Source organism: Lagenorhynchus albirostris, chromosome 16, assembly GCF_949774975.1.
Source record: "Lagenorhynchus albirostris chromosome 16, mLagAlb1.1, whole genome shotgun sequence".
Taxonomy (NCBI): Eukaryota; Metazoa; Chordata; class Mammalia; order Artiodactyla; family Delphinidae; genus Lagenorhynchus; species Lagenorhynchus albirostris.
The window spans coordinates 21,856,183-21,875,795 of NC_083110.1; the positions used below are offsets into that span (position 1 = coordinate 21,856,183).

Sequence of the window (19,613 nt, forward strand, 5' to 3'; positions counted from 1 at the left end):
GGTCCTGGTGGAGAGGCACACAGAGGCCTGGGGATTGTTACACCCGGGTAGGTTGGAGCTCAGCGTCCAACCCCGTACTGCTGACCTTGCTGGTCCTGTTGGAGCTGAGCACTGGGGGGATGCTGATGACTGTTTGTGATATGAGTATGTCCTCTGTGTAAGCTACTTACTCTTGCATTATAAACCACCGTGAAACTTAGTGGCTTTAAACAGCAACCACTTATTGTGGCTCAGGGGACCCTGGGTCAGCAACTTATCGTTGCTCATCTGGGCCAGGCTTGGCTGAACTTTCATTCATGCATCTGCAGCCCCTGGGAGGCTCTCCCTTACATGTCCAGCATCTGTCTGTCAGCTGGGATGTAGGAGTGCCTGGACACGTGTCTCATCCTCCAGCGGGCCGCCGGGCTTGTTCACATGGTAACAGCAGGGTCCACGAGGGAGAGGGAGACCTCAAAGCCTCTTGGAGGCCTAGGCTGGGGCTGGCTCAGCTCCGCTTCTGCCACACTCTGTTGGCCAAAGCAAGTTATAAGGCCAGGCCAGATCCAAGGGGAGGTGGAAATAGATTCCATCTTTTTTTGTTGTTGTTGTTGTTGTACGCGGGCCTCTCACTGTTGTGGCCTCTCCCATTGCGGAGAACAGGCTCCGGACGCGCAGCCTCAGCGGCCGTGGCCCACGGGCCCAGCCGCTCCGCGGCATGTGGGATCTTCCCGGACCGGGGCACGAACCCGCGTCCCCTGCATCGGCAGGCGGACTCTCAACGACTGCGCCACCAGGGAAGCCCAGATTCCCTCTTTTGACGGGAAGAACTGCAAAGTCACTTTGCAAAGAAGCCTGCATACAGGGAGGAATGATTGTGGCCATTTTTGCCAACACTCTACACATTGACATATATTATTAATTTTTATATGAGGTTCCCTAAGATCAGGTCATTGTTGCCAAGCTTTTTAGTAGCCTGGTAACATCTATTTGTTTACTGTGACAGATGCTTCATCCATGGGGCCTTTTGTCCTTCTAGTGTGGCTCAGAGGCTGCGGTGGTCATGAGTTGGTGCCCACCCTCTCTGGGCTGTGTGCTGAGGGAAGACTTAACAGCTTCTCCCCTATATTTAATATGCGGCCTCCTCCCTTGAAAGTCTGACGTCTTGGGGCTACTGGCTGCCAGGAGGCAATACTAACTCTTCTTGACCTTCTTTATGTTCTTGACCACAACAGAGCACGGTGACTTCCTGGCCCTGGATCTTGGAGGAACGAATTTCCGCGTCTTGCTGGTGAAAATTCGTAGTGGGAAAAAGAGAACAGTGGAAATGCACAACAAGATCTACGCCATTCCCACGGAAATCATGCAGGGCACTGGGGAAGAGGTGAGACAGGTTTGCTTTTACACCACCGTGGCATATGTGCGTCACAGACCTGGCCAGTGGCATCGTTGGGCCCCAGAACCTGCATGTGATACATGCCGCTGTGCAGTTGTGTCTGTGTGGCCCGAAAGCATCAGGTACATTCAGCCATGCTGGGCTTAGGATGCTCAGGGGCTGGGAAGATACTGGGGGGGGGACTTGCTCTGCCTGTATCGGGGGCGGGTGTGTATGTGTGTGTACTTGTATGTATGCACTGAAGGTGTGAAACTAGAGGGTACATGAGTAAGCCCTTCTTTTCTCCTAAAGCTGTTTGACCACATCGTTTCCTGCATCTCTGACTTCCTGGACTACATGGGCATCAAGGGCCCCAGAATGCCTCTGGGCTTCACGTTTTCGTTTCCCTGCAAGCAGACGAGCTTGGACGCGGTGAGTCTCCTTTTTCCAGGCATCAGACACCAGGCAGTGCTGACTGTCCCTTGGCCAGTGTGGGTCAGCTCTTGAAGCCTCCTCCAGCCTCTGTGTCCTCCCTCGATTCTGGGACAGTTTAGCTGTCACAGTGGGTTGACCCAGGCCTTACGCCACACCCTCCAGCACATCTTAAGACTCTACTCTTCTTTTATCTTATCATTTAAAGAATTCACCTCTTCTGGGAAGCCTTCTGGTCCTCCAGGCAAAAAGAATCTCACCCTCGTGAGTGTTCCCTGTTTCCTCTCATGTTGCCTGGTTATAGCACTTCTTACACAGTTTTTAGTGATCTTTGGTGTCTCTCTTTTCTGCGATGTCATATGCTCCTTGAGCCGAGGACCTGTGTTCCCCACAGGCCCTAGCACAGTGTGCTATCAGAGAAGATGCTTAATAAATGTTTATTCAATAAATGGAATGAACCAGGGCTCAAGGTCAGGGCTTGAGCACCTGCTGAGGACCACGAGCTGGCCACACAGTTCCTGCCCTCAGGAAGCCGCCAGTCTAGTGGAGCATCTCAGCCTACTCCAGCCACACCGGCACCACGCTTAGGGGTGTTGGCAGGCCCGGGGGGACGTTCTGTGTGGAACGAAGCGGTTGTGCAGAATCACGCAGGCGAGACCCATCCTCTGTGTTTTCACAGGTAGAGGTATGGCCAAGGAGCAGGCCCCGGTGTTGGCATCACATCACACGGGACCTTAGGCCAGGGTCTGAGGCACATGACTGGCAGCACTTGGCAAGCTGGGCAGGGCCACCTGCCTCTAGAAGCCAGTGAATCCAGACACGGTGCTGACTCGGGTCTTTTTCCCTCTTAATAACGCCTTTAGATCTCAACAGGTGGATCCGTGTAAACTTGGTTTTGCAGTTTTGAAAAGGTCTGGTGATTTTTACAAGCCGCTCACTTATGCCGTCATCATAGTGAGGACACACCCAGCAAGTGTATACACTACACTCCAATCAAACCTAAAGTTTACTTTAGGGAGTAACAGTGTTACTAAAAATTTGCATTTCTCCACTTATGTTTTTGGCAAACTGTTCTTCAGAGGAGCTAGTTGGTTATACCACGGGCAGCACCATTAACTTTCTATGCCTCAGTTTCTCCAACTGTGAAGTGGGGATTACAAACCAGACCACTGTGAGGACAGTGAGGGGGGCAGGCCTGCGGAGGACTCTTTGTACTTTATTGGTTTATGCTTAAGATGTTCCAGCATCGTCTCACTATAAATTCTTAGCAGGTGTTTACTCTGGAAGGAGGGGGTGGAATTTTGTATTCTGCCTAGAAGGATTAATGACACAGGACTCTCCCACTGCCCTTCTTATTGCAGGGAATCTTGATCACCTGGACGAAAGGTTTTAAGGCAACTGATTGCGTGGGGCAGGATGTAGCGACCTTACTGAGGGATGCGGTAAAAAGGAGAGAGGTAACTATTAAAAGGATGTTTTTAAAAATCTTTCGTGGGCTTCCCTGGTGGCGCAGTGGTTGAGAGTCCGCCTGCCGATGCAGGGGACACGGGGTCGTGCCCCGGTCCGGGAGGATCCCACATGCCGCGGAGCGGCTGGGCCCATGAGCCATGGCCGCTGAACCTGCGCGTCCGGAGCCTGTTCTCCGCAACGGGAGAGGCCACAACAGTGAGAGGCCCGCGTAACCGCAAAAATAAAAATATAAAGAATTCATACGATACAGAACCCTGTGACAAGGGTATTAAGGTTTCCCCAACTGATGGCAATAAAAGAGAGCAGAACAGTTTTGTGTTATTAAAGGATAGTTTAAGGAATGTAAAATCATGGCTCTCCTCCAGCTTGAAAAAGGGAAAAAAGCAGCCCCTGGCCGTGGGGCACAGCCTGGCACTGCCGCAGAGCACAGCCGTCATCACAGCCCCCTTGCGACCGCGATGGAATCAAATGAGCAGGAAGCGCTGCGTCGTCATGGCAGAACTTGGCACGTGCTCAGAGATGGCCCTGCTTCCTGACAGCATCCAGTCCTGAGCAAAACCCCACTTCTTAGAACCCTCCCTAAAACCACCAGCACAGGCTCAGATCCTATAACTGTGCTTTCTAGTACTTTCTGGCACGTACCATGGGATGTGTTTGCCTGTGTTGCAACCAACCAGTCAGGAAATGCAGCTTTGTCCACTGTGGGTATGTTTCTGGTGGTCTTTGGCTGGAGGACATTGACTGACAAAATATAAAATGAAAAATTCCGAAGTTTTTATTTAACTCATTAATTAATGAGGGAATCAGAAGTTAAAAAAAAAAAAAAGGTCCGTTCAAGTGTCTCCAGTTCAGAAGAGCAGATGAATTAATATACACAAGCAGTCAGGGAGGCTGAAATGTATGGGTTGGAAGAGGGATCGATTGTTCCTGGAAGAGGGTACTAGACGACAGCTAATATTTCTTTGAAAAGAAACCTGATGCCCTCTTTTTGCCCATTTCACAACTCTTAATCTCAGTGTTCTTCCAATGTACTTTCCATGCATATACCAACGTACACACATTTAAAAAATGGGAGTCATACCATGTATACTATATTACAGCTGGCTTTTTTCACTTACTATGAAATAGGAGTCTTTCGTGTCACTACCTAGAGGCCAGCCTCATTCACTTTCTTGGCTGTGCAGGATTCCAGAGTTTGCCTGAACCGGGCCTTACATGCCCCTTTTGATCTAGATTTGGGTTGTTTCTCCTTCTGGCTCACATAAGTCACGCAGATACCCTTGTGTGTGCCTTTGTGTACCTGTATGCTTGTCTCCGAAGAACAGATTCTGAGACATAGATTTGGTACTTCCATTTTGCCCTCTGAAAGGCTATAATACTTTAACCTGCCAAGAGAAAGAGTTACTTGGCCATTGTCCCTTGTCTCTTCTCCATTCCGCAGTGCCCACTGGGCTGCCTCTCTAGGACTCATGGCCATCTGTGAAATGGGTAGAATACTTCCTTTCTTCAGAGCTCAAGCTTCAGATACATCATTAATAGTAGATGTTTAGTGAAGAACCATTTCATTACCTTTCACAGGCTGGTAAGGAAACTATTTCAGATGAGGCACCAGCAGCTTTCTGACTGCAGTGCAGCAGAGTGACCCTGCAGAACTCAAGCCGGGCAGCGCTGTCCCTCCCCTAAAGCTAAACCTGTGTCTCTTTCTTTCCAAAGGAATTTGACTTGGACGTGGTGGCTGTGGTCAATGACACGGTGGGCACCATGATGACCTGTGCTTATGAGGAGCCCACCTGCGAGGTTGGACTCATCGTAGGTGGGTGTCCTGGAAGGTCTTTTTCTGGGGCAGGGTAGGCTGGGTTTTCCTGTTCTGTGGGGCCCTGAGCCAACAGTTCAGCCCTCTGTGTGAGACAGTATATCTGTCAGCACTGTCCCCTTAACCCATCTCCAGAGTTTCATCATGGCCTGAGGCTGCAGGGGTTTCCCCTCCCAACACCCAGCCCACGAGGCTTCCAGTTGACTGTAAGCAGATTGCCAGCAGGAACGGAGCTCTCCAGGAGTGCGGCCCCCAGGTGGGACCCGGGCAGGTGTTGCGGGCCGGGGCCTGTGGCTGGGAAGAAAGCAAGCCTCCTCTTCTCCTGACTGTGGAGAAGGGCCCGAGGGCAGTCTGGGCGCCATTTGGCCTTTAGCACCGATGATCCCAGCTGCTGAAGTGGGAGGCATATTACTGAGCCAAAATCTGGGTCTGCTCACCTGTGCACAGTAAAGCCAATCTACTGACACTGGGTTGTGGTGAAGGAAGAGTGCAGCATTTTTTATGTTTTGTTATGTTTTTGGTTTTTTGCTGGGGGGAGCGGGGATAGACAAAGAGGCACAGGACCGAAAGGGCAGCGTTTATCGTGAGGCGCCATACAAGGGAGTCCAGGACAGCCAACGCTCAGGAAGCCCGAACTCCTCCACACAGTTCAGCACGGCCTTTTTCTTTATTTTTATTTTGGCTGTGCTGGGTCTTCGTTTCTGTGCGAGGGCTTCCTCTAGTTGCGTTGAGCGGGGGCCACTCTTCATCACGGTGCGCGGGCCTCACTATCTCGGCCTCTCTTGTCACGAGGCACAGGCTCCGGACGCGCAGGCTCAGTAGTTGTGGCGCACGGGCTTAGTCGCTCCGGGGCATGCGGGATCCTCCCAGACCAGGGCTCGAAACCCGTGTCCCCTGCATTAGCAGGCAGATTCTCAACCGCTGCGCCACCAGGGAAGCCCCCAGCACAGCCTTTTTAAAGGCCAGGTGAGGGAGGGGCGTCTCAGGGTCTGTGATCAGCTCCTGCACAATTCTCTGATTGGTTGATGGTGAGGTAACAGGACGGTGTCACAGGGGTTAACATTATCAGTCCTTAGGCTCCAGCAGGCCTGGGGCTATGTTCTCAAGGTCATCAAGTAGCTAATATCTTCCATTTGGTGGGGGTTTTAGCATCAGTAAAACAACTTAGGGAATGTGCTTCAGACACTATTATCTAGGTACTTCAGAGAGGAGCTAAAGTAGAGGATATGGGAGAGGGGTCTGTCCCGGGAAGGCCCCATAGGGTCCTGCTCGGTTAGAGGCAGAGGGATTATCTGGCTTTGCAGGTTGTTCCCTTATAATCCAAGCACAGTAGGGGTCTGGGCCTTGAGACCACAAGATTCCAGAAGCATCTTGATTTTAGGCTACAAGAAAAACATTTGCCTAACTGATGCTGTTCCTAATGTCAGGGATGCTGGGAAAAGGCCCGTTTTCTTAGCTAACACCTGCAGAGCATCCCTGGGCGGAGAGAGTCAGCAAGCAGCCTGCTGCGTGGACCTGGGAGATTGGGCGAAGGCCCCAGCAGGCTGCCTTCCTGCTGCCAGGAAGCCCTTTTCATTTGTTTTGGCTCCTGTGGAAATTTTAAAAAGCTAGGGAGCAGCCCCAGGTAAATGTCGTTTGGGGCCTGGCTTTGGGGCTCTTTGTTTCTTCCTTTCTTTTGCAAAGCTTTCTTTCTCCACCCGGCCCCTCCCTTCCTTCTGCTTATGAATGGGCTTAGGTGTGAAATGCAAAGCTAGAGTGACACAGCACTTTCTCTGCTTGGGCCTGACCTCACCTTCCTGGCCAGAGGTCAGGCCCGCAAATGCCGGGGGTCCGGAGGTGGGGGGTGGGGGTAGGGGGTTCTCCCGCTGCCTTCAAAGTCACTCTTCCCCTCTGTCATGAGTTGATCTCTGCTCAGAACGCCCATGAGCAAGAAGTATAATTTACACGTTTTGGCTTTCTTTGCACCCCTTCCATTTCTGGGGCTCCTCTTCCCTCAGTTTTACACTTTGGGTGAAAGGGAGTCGAGAAAACAAAAATAATCCAGTTATGTTACCCGAAAACTGGGTTGGCTTCTTGGTGGGTGTCGAGCCAAAGGACACAACCAAACCAAAGATCAGAAGGAAGGATTTATTACTTGCAGCAAGTAAAGAGAACACTGGGGATCTTTCCCAAAGCAGCGTCTCCTCAAACAGAAAAATTGGGGAAGTTTTAAGCTAAGGGTACGTGCATATTCATGAAGGGGCTTGGGCGGAGGAGAATTCAGTATAGAATTGGGGCAAAGGTTGACAGAGTCCAGGCTTCAGTTGATTTAAGTCATGAGGGTCAGGAAAGGTCAACATCACCATCCCTTAGGTTACACTTGATCTGGTGGTTGAGTGCCCAGCGGGGGTTTAAATTCTGCAAAACAGCTCAAGAAAGTGCTTCAGGCTAATCTTTACCACTGAAACAGCTAGGAGTCTTTACAACTGATTTATGATCTTTGCTATTGCTACTTCTCATGCCTGGTAACAGTTGGTCCTTTCGTTCCCTTCAAATCATTATTACTGAGACCTGTTCAAGAGCAAGCATTGTGGCCAGGCTTAGACCACAAAATGGCTTAGGCCAAAATGGCTCCTCTTATATCAAGAGAGTCATGCCTGTTTGTCTTTCTCTGGAGACCCCCTACCCTATCTGCTTACAGTTACACAGTCAGAAGCATCTGTGAATTCTACTTAAGTTTCTTTAAAGGGCATAAAACAGCCAGAGCCCACTTGTCTAGCTGGTAGAGGTGTCCTTGTGTCCCTTAAGGATGTTGAAAATCCATCGACCTCTGTCTCCCACCCAGGGTGTGTCCACGGTGCTCGAGGGCCTTGCGGCTGCAAGTGTAATCCCTGGCCACCTGCGAGTGTGTTAGAAATGCAAGGTCTTAGGCCTCACCCCAGACCTCCTGAATCAGAAAATCCATCTTAACAGCTCCTCAGGGGATTCAGGTGTATGTTAAAGTATCTGTGTGAGAGACTCCTTGGTTAGTTGACTGGTTTTTAAATTTCCCGTCCATTCACTGAGACGCGGCCAGTGACCACAAGTTTGGATGTCTGGCTGTTAAATCTGCTGTGAAAGTTTTAGAACGCTTCCTCTCAGCATCTGTACCTAACTACTCCTAGTCGAGAACAGCAAACAGTTTGTGGTCCAGCCCTAGTCCTTGGGGGGCCACAGTCTGACTAGCCCTGCCCTGGGGAGGTCAGGGATGGAGATCAGAGGCTCCTGGTCCCCGGAAGCCGTTTGTCTGTTTGTGTGTATACAGTGTAGGGGTGCACTCAGGGAAACATCCCTTTTCTCAGGAGAATCATCAGAATCTCAAAGAGATCTGTGATACCAAAATGGTGAGGAGCCATTGCTTTAGAAGGGCACCGTTGAGATGCTCAGGACACTGTCCTTCCCTGAACTAACTGTGGGCCTCATTCTGGAACACACAGGAGAGTTCATTCAGGCAGAGTCCACGGCCAAGTTTGATAAGAAAAGATAAGTGGACATGCATGGTGGGATAGTAGACAACCCCTCCGTGTAATATTTTATATGTATGTGTGTATATACATATAAATGCAGTATATGTGTGTGTGTGTATATGTGCAGAGAGAAGGAAAGAGAAATAGAGAAATATCCTTCCAGTCTGAATGCTGCCTGAACTTCTACCATTGAAAATACATCCCTCTGTTGTAAGACCATCTTGTATTAAAATAAACAGAGCCCTGTGTGGACAGGTAAACACACGAGGCTCTCGGTGTTGATGTCTTAGTATAAAGTAAGTTAATCAAATGCTCTGGGCAGTTTTAACTCTGATTTTGCCTTTATATTTTGAGATTTTTCCTGGAAGACATTGGGAAAGTGAAGCTATTACTTTGTTCATCTCAAAAGTGTGCCCCTCTCTGTGGAGCCCCAGGCCCCACGTCTATCTGCAGTCCCCTTACCCACTAAGCATGGTGGTGTGGCCATTCATTCTCTCCTCGTGTATTCCAGGGACGGGCAGCAATGCCTGCTACATGGAAGAAATGAAAAACGTCGAGACGCTAGCAGGAAACGAGGGCCAAATGTGTATCAACATGGAGTGGGGTGCCTTTGGGGACAACGGGTGTCTGGATGATATCAGAACGATCTATGACAAACTGGTGGATGAATATTCTCTAAACGCTGGGAAGCAAAGGTAATCCCACCTGGTGGAGGAGACGGGATGGGAGGGCATTCTGCCTGTTACAACGGAAGAAGTTTCTAGGAGTGGGGTTTGCACAAAGCCTGGAGACTGTGGTCCCTCAGGTTCACTCTTGACCTTGGCTTTTGGCCCAAGGAGAGCAGAGAACTTAGGGGTGGAGGGTGGTGGCAGCACATGGTACAAGATGGCCCAGGGTTGATGTTCTGTGCAAGTGCCTCTGGGGACAGGGTAGCAGTGGCCACACCACTCCTCTCAGTGACCGTGTTTATCCTGCAACATTCTGGCCTTCTCATTGCTCTCTGTTTCTTCCCCATCAGGCTAATAGAAATCTGTTGGTCAGCAGGTTTTTGCCTTGTTTAGTAGGACACATTTGACCTGCAGTTGTTAAAGGGCAAGGGAAATTAGGACGTCGCCAGTGGGAGTGGGGGGCTCCCCGTCACTGGTGAGGCAGAGGCCCGCCACCGCCAATTCCTCCTTTTCCCACGGCAGACCTCCTGCACCACCTAGTGGCTGATTGGATCTTTGCAGCTCGGGTGTCAGGGACCCTCCCCAAGATGGCAGTGTCCACCCTTCCCAGCATAGAGACAAATGACCCCTTGTCTCAAGCTCCCAGGGATCAGGCCATCCTCTGCCGTAGCCAAGACGAGGTGGTCTAAGCCGTGCCCCCAGGAACAGAATGAAGAGCTGGGGGTAATACCTCCCAAACATAGGTGATTCTCCAGCTGACCTCAAGATTTTTGTCTTTTCCAGATACCACCTATGCTTAATGTTTTTCTTTAAATCAGCTTGTATTCTTACATTTAATGAGGGAGGAAAACCAATATTACCATAAAATGGATATAGTGTAGAACAGCGTTATTTCAATCCTAGCTACTGTGCCTACCAACAGCTCTACAGGAAGACCCCCTTTGTTATAAGGGAGCTCAGTAGAGGTTGGAAGTGGTTAGAGCCATATCAGCATCAAACTTATCAACACCAAGGAGATGTCTCCTTGATGGAATGAAAAGGACTAGATGGGAACTGATGATAGGAGTTCTAGTTCGTGTTTTTCCTGTGGACCACCCGAAGTCTTCTGGAGTATCCACATTCCAGTGGAGTCGTGCCAGCTTGGGGACACTGGGATGGGGTGTGTGCATGGAGGCATTTAAAGCCCATGCCATTTCTTGAGGCTTGGGGACACTGGGATGGGGTGTGTGCATGGAGGCATTTAAAGCCCATGCCATTTCTTGAGGCTTGGGGACACTGGGATGGGGTGTGTGCATGGAGGCATTTAAAGCCCATGCCATTTCTTGAGGCTTGGGGACACTGGGATGGGGTGTGTGCATGGAGGCATTTAAAGCCCATGCCATTTCTTGAGGCTTGGGGACACTGGGATGGGGTGTGTGCATGGAGGCATTTAAAGCCCATGCCATTTCTTGAGGCTTGGGGACACTGGGATGGGGTGTGTGCATGGAGGCATTTAAAGCCCATGCCATTTCTTGAGGCTTGGGGACACTGGGATGGGGTGTGTGCATGGAGGCATTTAAAGCCCATGCCATTTCTTGAGGCTCCTGAGCATGGAGAGGACAGGAATTAAAAGCCCCCACGAACAGGTGACCCTCAGGGGTGTGGTGGCCACCTGGGTCCTCCAGCCTGTGTGGCTTTATCAGTCTGTGGGTACTTGACCAGCACTCTGGGTTTTGGCAAAACCTTCCAAAAATCTAGTGGGAACTTTCCCTGTGTTGTCTTGTTCCTTTAAGCCGTTTGCTGGTTCTACAGGTATTGATTGAGCACCTGACTGAGAGCAACGCTGAGCTGTGCGGGGCCCTGGGACTCAAAGCTGAGCAAGACACACATTCTCTGTCCCCTCGAGGCTTTCGCTGCAGGGGTGCCAAGGGGCGGAGGACCTGTGTGTGCTGTGAAGAAAGGAGGGTACATGGGAGCTGAGATAGGCAGGGGGAGGACAGACCTCTTGGAGCCGTGCTGGGCAAGTTGAGAGCTGAGAGCTGGAGTGGGGTTTCGCCAGGCAAAGGCAGGGAGTCAGGTGAGGAAGAGGATGGTCCAGCAGTGAGACAGAGTTCTGGTACTTTTGCGTCTGATCCTGGGAGGGTTGGGGATTCCTCAGTCCTTCCCGGTCTCACGCTCTGCCTCTGCCAGGGAGCACAGGGCTGGGTGCACGGGTTGGTGTTGCCGATGAGGCAGAGTAAGGCGCCCGGGTTACTGTGAGACCGCAGGCTTCATATAGACACCCAGTCCCCTCCTCTCGTTCCAGGTATGAGAAGATGATCAGCGGTATGTACCTGGGTGAAATCGTCCGCAACATCTTGATAGATTTCACCAAGAGGGGATTCCTCTTCCGAGGGCAGATCTCTGAGCCGCTGAAGACTCGGGGCATCTTTCAGACCAAGTATCTCTCTCAGATCGAGAGGTGAGTGGGCAGGGCCTTCCCTATTAGAGGTGGACCTGGCCAGGGGGCCGTGATGGGGGCAGTAGGCAACATAGGGGGCATTTTGGCCATTTGGGAGGGTTTTGTTCTTCCTCTGGAGTAGTAGGCCCTGAGCAGTTGCATTTTGAAGTTCCATAATTTTACTATAAATCATTTCCTTTTATTCATCCTGTATGTTAGGGCATTATATTGATTTGTTTGAAATCATCCTGTGTGTAAGTAGGTTACATTCCAGGATAGGAAAGGTGCATCACAGATATTTGTATTGAAGGACCATTGAGTCCAGAAGAGCTAAGCACCCCGGGTCTGGCCTCACCCTCTTTTCCTCTGAAAGGCAGCCTAGGATGCATAGCTCACCGCCCACCGTGCCCCCCAGCGAGCTGCTTCTGTCTTCCTCCTGTTTTTCTCATGTAGAGTGAACATTTCATCTGTGCCTTTGCCATCTCCCACAGTGAGCTGTGAGAAGAGGTGGAAAAGTGCTCAGCAAAAGCGCTTGTGCAAAATCCACCTTCATTTTAGAATGGTCACGATAGCAGCACTGACACTGGCTTGGCTCGGGTCTGCCCCTCGCTTTCGCCGAGGCCTGTGTCTGTAACCTTCAGGTAGAGCTCACTGCCCACCGGAACCCACGCGGTGAAGTGCTAGCTGCAGACAGGGGCCCTGCGGCACTGACCCTGGAGGACTTGGGCACGTGGAGTGATGGCATTTCACAGCTGCAGCGGGGGGGTCACCGTGATAGGGAACCAAGCTCCCCACTGCTTTCTCTCCTCATTCTAAGTTCACCCAGGGGCCAAGTGTGGAAAATAGGAGCCAGAGAAGAATGAGAAGAAAATATCAGTGAATATTTCTTTTTTTTTTTTTTTTTTTTTTGGCGGTATGTGGGCCTCTCACTGCTGTGGCCTCTCCCGTTGCGGAGCACAGGCTCCAGACGTGCAGGCCCAGCGGCCATGGCTCATGGACCCAGCCGCCCTGCAGCATGTAGGATCCTCCCGGACCGGGGCATGAACCCGTGTCCCCTGCATTGGCAGGCGGACTCTCAACCACTTCGCTACCAGGGAAGCCCCAGTGAATATTTCTTGTTAACATTTTTTTATTGTGGTAGATATATATAACATTAAATTTACCATCGTTACCATTTTGGAAGTGGGCAGTTCAGTGGCATTAAGTACATTCACATTGTTGTTCAGCCATCGTCACCATCCATCTCTAGAACTTTTTCATCATCCCGAACTGAAATTTTGTCCCCATTAAACACTAACTCCCCATTTCCTGCCTCCCCCCAGCCCCTGGCAACCACCTTTCTACCTTCTGTGTCTATGAATTTGACTCCTCTAGTGACTTCATGTAAGTGGAATCATACAGCATTTGTCCTTTTACATCTGGCTTATTGCACTTAGCATAATGTCTCCAAGGTGCATCCATGTTGTAGCATGTGTCAGAATTCCCTTGCTTTTTAAGGCTGAATAATTCTCTGTATGTATACACGACATTTTGTTTATCCATTCATCCATCCGTGGACACTTGGGTTGCTTCCACCTGTTGTCTGTTGTGAATAATGCTGTTGTGAACATGAGTGTACAAATACACAATCGAGTCCCTGCTTTCAATTCTTTGGGATGTATACCCAAAAGTGGAATAGCTGAATCACATAATTATTTTACTTATTTATTTATTTGGAGGAACTGCCATCCTGTTTTCCACAGTGGCTGTACCATTTTAACATCCCACCAACAGTATATACAAGGGCTCCGACTTCTCCACATCTTCGCCAACACTTATTCTCTTCTGTTTTTGTTTTTCTTTTAATAATCGCTATCCTGATGGGTGTGAAGTGCTGGGGAAGGTCCTTTCAAGTGTAATAGCAAAGGAAGAGATCATAAAGAAAAAAATGCCAAATTTAGCTGCATAATTCTATAAGATAAAAACAAAATCAGTCATCAAGCTTAAAAGACAAACAGAAAACTAAGGAAAACATTTGCATTATATATGCAAGATGCAGAGCATGGCATGGTGGGCAAGAGCTTTGGCAGGTCTGGTCTTGACACCTGCTCTACCCCATTGGCTGTGAGCTTTGGGTGAGTTACTCGATCTCTCCAAGCTTCAATTTCCGCATCTTTAAAATGGGAATAATCATACATGGATCAGTTGGCTGTTAGGAGGAGGAATAAGGTGATGTATGTAAAGCACGTGTCACATAGTAAGTCCTCAGAAAAGGCTGACTGTTCTTACCACTGCTGTTGTGTTCATCATCAGTCATTGTCAACTCTTTCAGTTTAATGAGGAGACAAATATCTCAGGAGAACAAAGAGTTTTGGTATAAGGTAGTTCATATGGCCAGTAAACAAAAACAAAAACAGTAATCCTCACTAATAGAGAGGAGCACAGATTAAACCAGTGTGATGCCATTCTTACCAAATTGTCCAGTGTTTTTAATTTTTAAAAAAATTTATTGGGCTTCCCTGGTGGTGCAGTGGTTGAGAGTCCGCCTGCTGATGCAGGGGACACAGGTTCGTGCCCCGGTCTGGGAAGATCCCACATGCCGTGGAGCGGCTGGGCCCGTGAGCCATGGCCGCTGAGCCTGTGCATCTGGAGCCTGTGCTCCGCAACGGGAGAGGCCACAGCAGTGAGAGGCCCACGTACATACAAAAAAAAAAAAATTTACTTCTTTTATTTATTTTTATTTTTGGCTGTGTTGGGTCTTCGTTGCTGTGCATGGGCTTTCTCTAGTTGAGGCGAGCGGGGGCTACTCTTCGTTGTGGTGCGCGGGCTTCTCGTTGCAGTGGCTTCTCTTGTTGCGGAGGACGGGCTCTAGGTGTGTGGGCTTCAGTAGTTGTGGCACGTGGGCTCAGTAGTGGCTCGCGGGCTCTAGAGCGCAGGCTCAGTTGTTGTGGCGCATGGGCTTAGTTGCTCCGCGGCATGTGGGATCCTCCCTGACCAGGGCTCGAACCCGTGTCGCCTGCATTGGCAGGCGGATTCTTAACCACAGTGCCACCAGGGAAGCCCCTTTCCACTGGGGACAAGTAAGGCCAAATACTCTGTTAGAGACAGTAAATTGATATAACTTTCAGAAAGGCACTTGGCAATATGTATCAAAAACGCTTTGACCGAGAAATGTATCCTAAGGGGAAAACCTGACTTGCACCAACAGGAACAGCATCAGAGTGTTACTTTATATTAGCAGAAAATTGCAAACAACTTAAATTTCTCTAGACTGGCTAAATAAATTATGGTCATCCCCAGAATAGACTACTATGGCAGCTTTTACCAATCTTGGTCTCAGATAAGGAGGTGGGAACTTGCTCAGATGTATGAAGCATGAAAAACAGCAAGAAAGAAAACCATATATAAAGGACAAGCCTGCAACATTGTTAATCAACTACACTGCAATATAAAACAAAAATTTTTAAATAAATAAAGAACAAGCCTATTCACATATCAGGACAAAGACATTGTTTAATGATATCCAAGAAAAATAGATTGGAAGGAAATATATTTAAACGTTAATAGTATTTTCCCCAGTGTTGGGATTGTAGATGGTTTTAATTTTCCAATTTTTATTTTTCTAGATTTGCTAGTTTTTCTACAACTTAACATGTAATACTTTGGGGATCATTAAAAAACATAGACAAGTAAATGTTATTTTCAAGGGGAGAGAAAACCCCACGACCCTTTTCGTGGATAAGTGCAGTGATTTGGGGCCGGCTCCTTTGGAGTCGGTGGCTTCTGTGCTGCTCTCGTGGGTCCTGCTTCATCCAGCCTCCTGGCTTTTGTCCCCCTCAGCGACCGATTAGCGCTGCTGCAGGTCCGGGCCATCCTCCAGCAGCTTGGCCTGAACAGCACATGCGACGACAGCATCCTTGTGAAGACCGTGTGCGGGGTAGTGTCCAAGAGGGCCGCACAGCTGTGTGGCGCGGGCATGGCTGCCGTGGTGGACAAGATCCGTGAGAACAGGGGGCTGGACCACCTCAACGTGACTGTGGGCGTGGACGGGACGCTCTACAAGCTTCATCCGCAGTGAGTGGGGCTTCCGGTGGGGATGGGCAGAGCTTCCTGGGCAGGCAAGGCCCCTTTATGGCTATGGGACATCAGGATGTGATTCTCACCAGGAAAATTCCTCACCAGGACACAGCCAACCTGCAGGCTGTGTGGTCAGGGTGGGGCTTGTCTGGGACGAGGAAATGAGCTGCTCTGAAATTTACCTGGGATGCCTGGGGAGGTGGAGAAGCGGCTTCACTTGGCCAGCTCACACCTGTGGCCTGGCATTTCCTGCTTTCCCCTCCTCCTGGGCCTCTCTCATCCAGGTGGGGAGCAGGAAAGGAGGTAAGGGTGGGTGTCCACTTACCCATCAGCCTGGCCGGGAGGCTGTGTTTGGTAAGCGGGAAGAGGGAGTGAAGGAAAGGGGAAGGGGCCCACTGTCTTGTCCACCTGCTAAATCAGTTTGTCAAGAGCCTTGGAAGGCAGGAGCGGTTTTGGCCCTGGGCTTTGTAGCAGGGAGGCGGGTGGGATGTGACCTCCCTGACGTTTTGGTCGGGTGTCCAGCACCCCATATGCTGGAGGAGGAGAAGTGAGCCCATCTGCTCTTTGATCTACCACGCATCCCAAAGCTTGGCTCTTATGAATAGAGCGACCATATTATTGTCGAAATGGAGGTACTTTTGCCAATCAAGAGAGTGCTACTAATAATCACACTGGGACTGTCCCCAGTAAACTGGGCCGCTCACTCCACTTAAAAGCAACCTCACCCAACTCAGTGTAGGCGTTGCCTGCCTACGTCATGGCCGTGGCTTGGGATGAAAGCATCTGTTGGGCTCCACCCCAACCTCTGTCTCTCCACCTTCATAGCTGTCCTCGTTGTCCCTGTGGTTTAGAGCTAGGCTTTGGAGCCGCACGTGGACATGCTTGGTTTTAATCTTGGTACCACCGTGTAGGAGCTGTGCTCAGTGGCTTCATCTCTGCCCAGTCTCCTCTTCATGGGAAAATGACCACCGGCAGGCCGGACATCACATGTATAAAGTGTGGGACACCTAGGAGGAATTCAGCAAAGGGCAGTCAGTATTTCCTCTAGGAGCGCCACTGCCCTGAGCATCCGCGGCCTGGCGCTATCGCATTTTCAGCACAAAATGCAAGAACCCAGAGTCACCTCTCATTTACAGATTATAGTTCATGGGGGTGGGGGGCTCCCTCTCTTAGCTTCAGGTGCTGGGTTGGGGGTGGAGTCCTCTCAGAGGACTGCAGCTGGGGGTGGGTGACGTTCGTTTCCATGCAGCCTGCTGAGCTGACCCAGTGCCGGACCAGCTTGGCCCACCTCAGTGGTCCACACCCAGGTCCCAGCACCCCTTCTTGGTTTTTGGTCCCGTCGGAGCCTCAGGCTTTGAGGATGGGAGCCGTCTGGGTGTGTTACTCATGCCTTAGCCCTCAGAAGGTGTACAGAGCAGCTGGTTTCGGATTCTCCGGCCTCCCTGCTGCAAATTGTAACAGGACTGGCTGTAAACCCACTTTCTCCCAGACGTTCTCAATAAGCCGCAGCTGCTTCCAAGCAGCCCCTCCCAGCTCGCTTCCCTCCTCATTGTTAGGGTGCTTCAGCGTCTTCAGGTGGGTCCGGCGTCTCTCCTCATATTCCTCTACCTACCCTTCTCTACTTTTGTCCTTTTTAGTTTCTCCAGAATCATGCACCAAACCGTGAAGGAACTGTCACCAAAGTGTAACGTGTCCTTCCTCTTATCCGAAGACGGTAGCGGCAAGGGAGCCGCCCTCATCACGGCAGTGGGCGTTCGGCTCCGGCAAGAAACGAGCAGCTAAGAGTCCTGGACCCCCCAGCCTGCTGCCCTTCCAGCACTTCTCTCTTCAAGCAGCGCCCCCCTGTTCTGCCCAGCGAGCTGTGCTGGGAGACGCCGGCACCAAAGCCCGCCAGCACCACCGCGGGGAGGAAAACAGAAGCCAAGTAATGGCGCGTAACGTAGGGTACAAAATAGAGTGTGTGCTGTTGGTAATCTCCCTGACCTCCAGATCCCTCCTCACCTGCCCTGCCACTTTGCATGATTTGACTTCAACCTGGTCGTACGTTCCCCACATGTGAAGTTTAGTGGCGTCCGTTTCTAACTTATGCATTAGTCCAACAGTTATTTATTGGCTCAAAATGAAAAGTCACACCATCTGACAGGCCTTATGGGCCTCCGCAGCCCGTCCTTGGGGATGTGTCCCCCGTGTGCAATGTATTTTCACCAGCAGACACTGCCGGGACTCCTCCCACGGGTGCATCAGCCGCCGCTTCCTCCCGGCCCCGCACCCATCGCTGTCTGGTGTCCCATCAGGGCGTGTCAATGCCACTGAACTGTGTGTCCGTGGAACTGGTCCTAGCCACATTGTGACAGTCTTGCATCCTGTCTGTCTTGGGGAGGGGAGGTGGGCAGTCCTGCGGGAAAGTGTCTTGTCTCCGTTTGGGTAAAACGAACCAATCAAGAAACAGTACGCTCATTGGAATTTCCCATCGCTTTTGTGAGCCATGTTGTATGACCTAGTAAACTTTGTACCAATTCAAAGACCTGAGTGACGCTTAATGGCTGGGGAGTGGGGAGGACATCAGGGGATGTGGCAGAAACCAAAGCCTGGGGGGTCTCGTGGCCTTCTGGGTCAGGGCAGAGTTTGAAATGAAGGCTGTGTTCTTCAGCGGGCAGCCTTCTTTTGGCTTGAGGACTTCTGTACTCTCCCTGCAGAGGGTCAAGAAGGAGCCTCTCCCCTTCTTCTAGCACCTGCCCTTCCACTTCCCTGCTCCAGCCCCGGGGGCCTACCGCAGGGAGGGACTCCTTCAGCCCCCGCCTCGACACCTCTCAGAAGGTAAAGGGATGGAAGGCCCCCGTCTTCCAATAGCCTGGCTTCCTCACTTGTAGTTGGAACAAAGGAAAAGTCAGCTTGGCTTGCGGGGGCTGTTGGAAGCCCCATGAGAGGACAGGGCAACACTGGCCCTCCCTCCTGCTGTGCTAGCGCGGGTCCTGCCCTCATCACCCTCTCTGCCAACTCCAGGACGATGGATGAAGAGATCCCCTTCCCTGAGCAGATGAGGCCTTGCAGCAGCCCAGGGTAGCAGGGTTGCTGTCCTCTCCCCAACCCCCATCATAAACGAACCCCTTCTGTGGGCCTTTGTCTGACCCTGTCATCCCTGCCCCACCGCAGTCTTGAGGTGCTCTTCCACTCTGTGGCTGCCGTTTGGGGTTCTCCCCCAGCCTGCCTGTGGACCCCACATCAGTCCACATTCTGGTACCCTGTGATTGAGGTGCGATGTGAGTCTCCCGGGCCCTGACCACACCTCTGGTGGCTTTTCCCAGGACTGACTGCATGCTCCCTTGGTGTGGTGAGACCAGAGTCCCTTTATTTGTCACTGCCGGTGCCTGTGACACAGTGATCTTGTGGAGAACACGGATAACACTGAACTCTAGGTGTGCATTTACAGTGTTACGTGATGCTTCTGGAGGGGCCATGAGGTGGGAAGGGTGAGTCAGCAAGCAGGGTGAGGTGTGGACTGGGCTGGGCCTGGAGCTTTCTGGGAGATGGGACAGTGGGTGTTCTCTGCCTGCCACCTCCTTGAGCAGAAGTAAGGGTGAGGGCTGTGTTGCTGACTTGCGGAATTCAGGTCCAACGGCTGCCCTGGTGGTAATAAAAGTCCCAGCTGCTGTTTATGAAGCACTTAACCTGTGTTGGGCCTGCCAGTTTATAGGCATCACTCCCATCGTCTTCACAGCATCCCTGTGAGGTAGTTTTGCCATCGAAAGGGAAAGGAGCTGAAGGTCATCGTGACTTGTCTGAGGCCACCCAGCTGAGGCTCCTTTTTTAAAATTAATTAATTAATTTTTTTGGCTGTGTTGGGTCTTCGTTTCTGTGCGAGGGCTTTCTCTAGTTGCGGCAAGCGGGGGCCACTCTTCATCGCGGTGCGCGGGCCTCT

General features: G+C 50.9%; 1 protein-coding gene across 1 annotated transcript in view; it reads left to right on the forward strand.

Moving 5' to 3' along the window:
* HK1 (hexokinase 1) overlaps positions 1-18,216 on the forward strand; it is a 70,975-nt gene extending 52,759 nt beyond the window's left edge. Inside the window, exons 11-18 of the mRNA XM_060125519.1 lie at positions 1,212-1,360; positions 1,664-1,783; positions 3,145-3,240; positions 4,967-5,066; positions 9,063-9,246; positions 11,504-11,659; positions 15,458-15,691; positions 17,332-18,216. Of these exons, the coding sequence (XP_059981502.1) occupies positions 1,212-1,360; positions 1,664-1,783; positions 3,145-3,240; positions 4,967-5,066; positions 9,063-9,246; positions 11,504-11,659; positions 15,458-15,691; positions 17,332-17,476 (1,184 nt within the window). The 3' untranslated portion in view covers positions 17,477-18,216. The remainder of the gene's footprint in view (positions 1-1,211; positions 1,361-1,663; positions 1,784-3,144; positions 3,241-4,966; positions 5,067-9,062; positions 9,247-11,503; positions 11,660-15,457; positions 15,692-17,331) is intronic.
* The last annotated feature ends 1,397 nt before the right edge of the window (positions 18,217-19,613 follow it).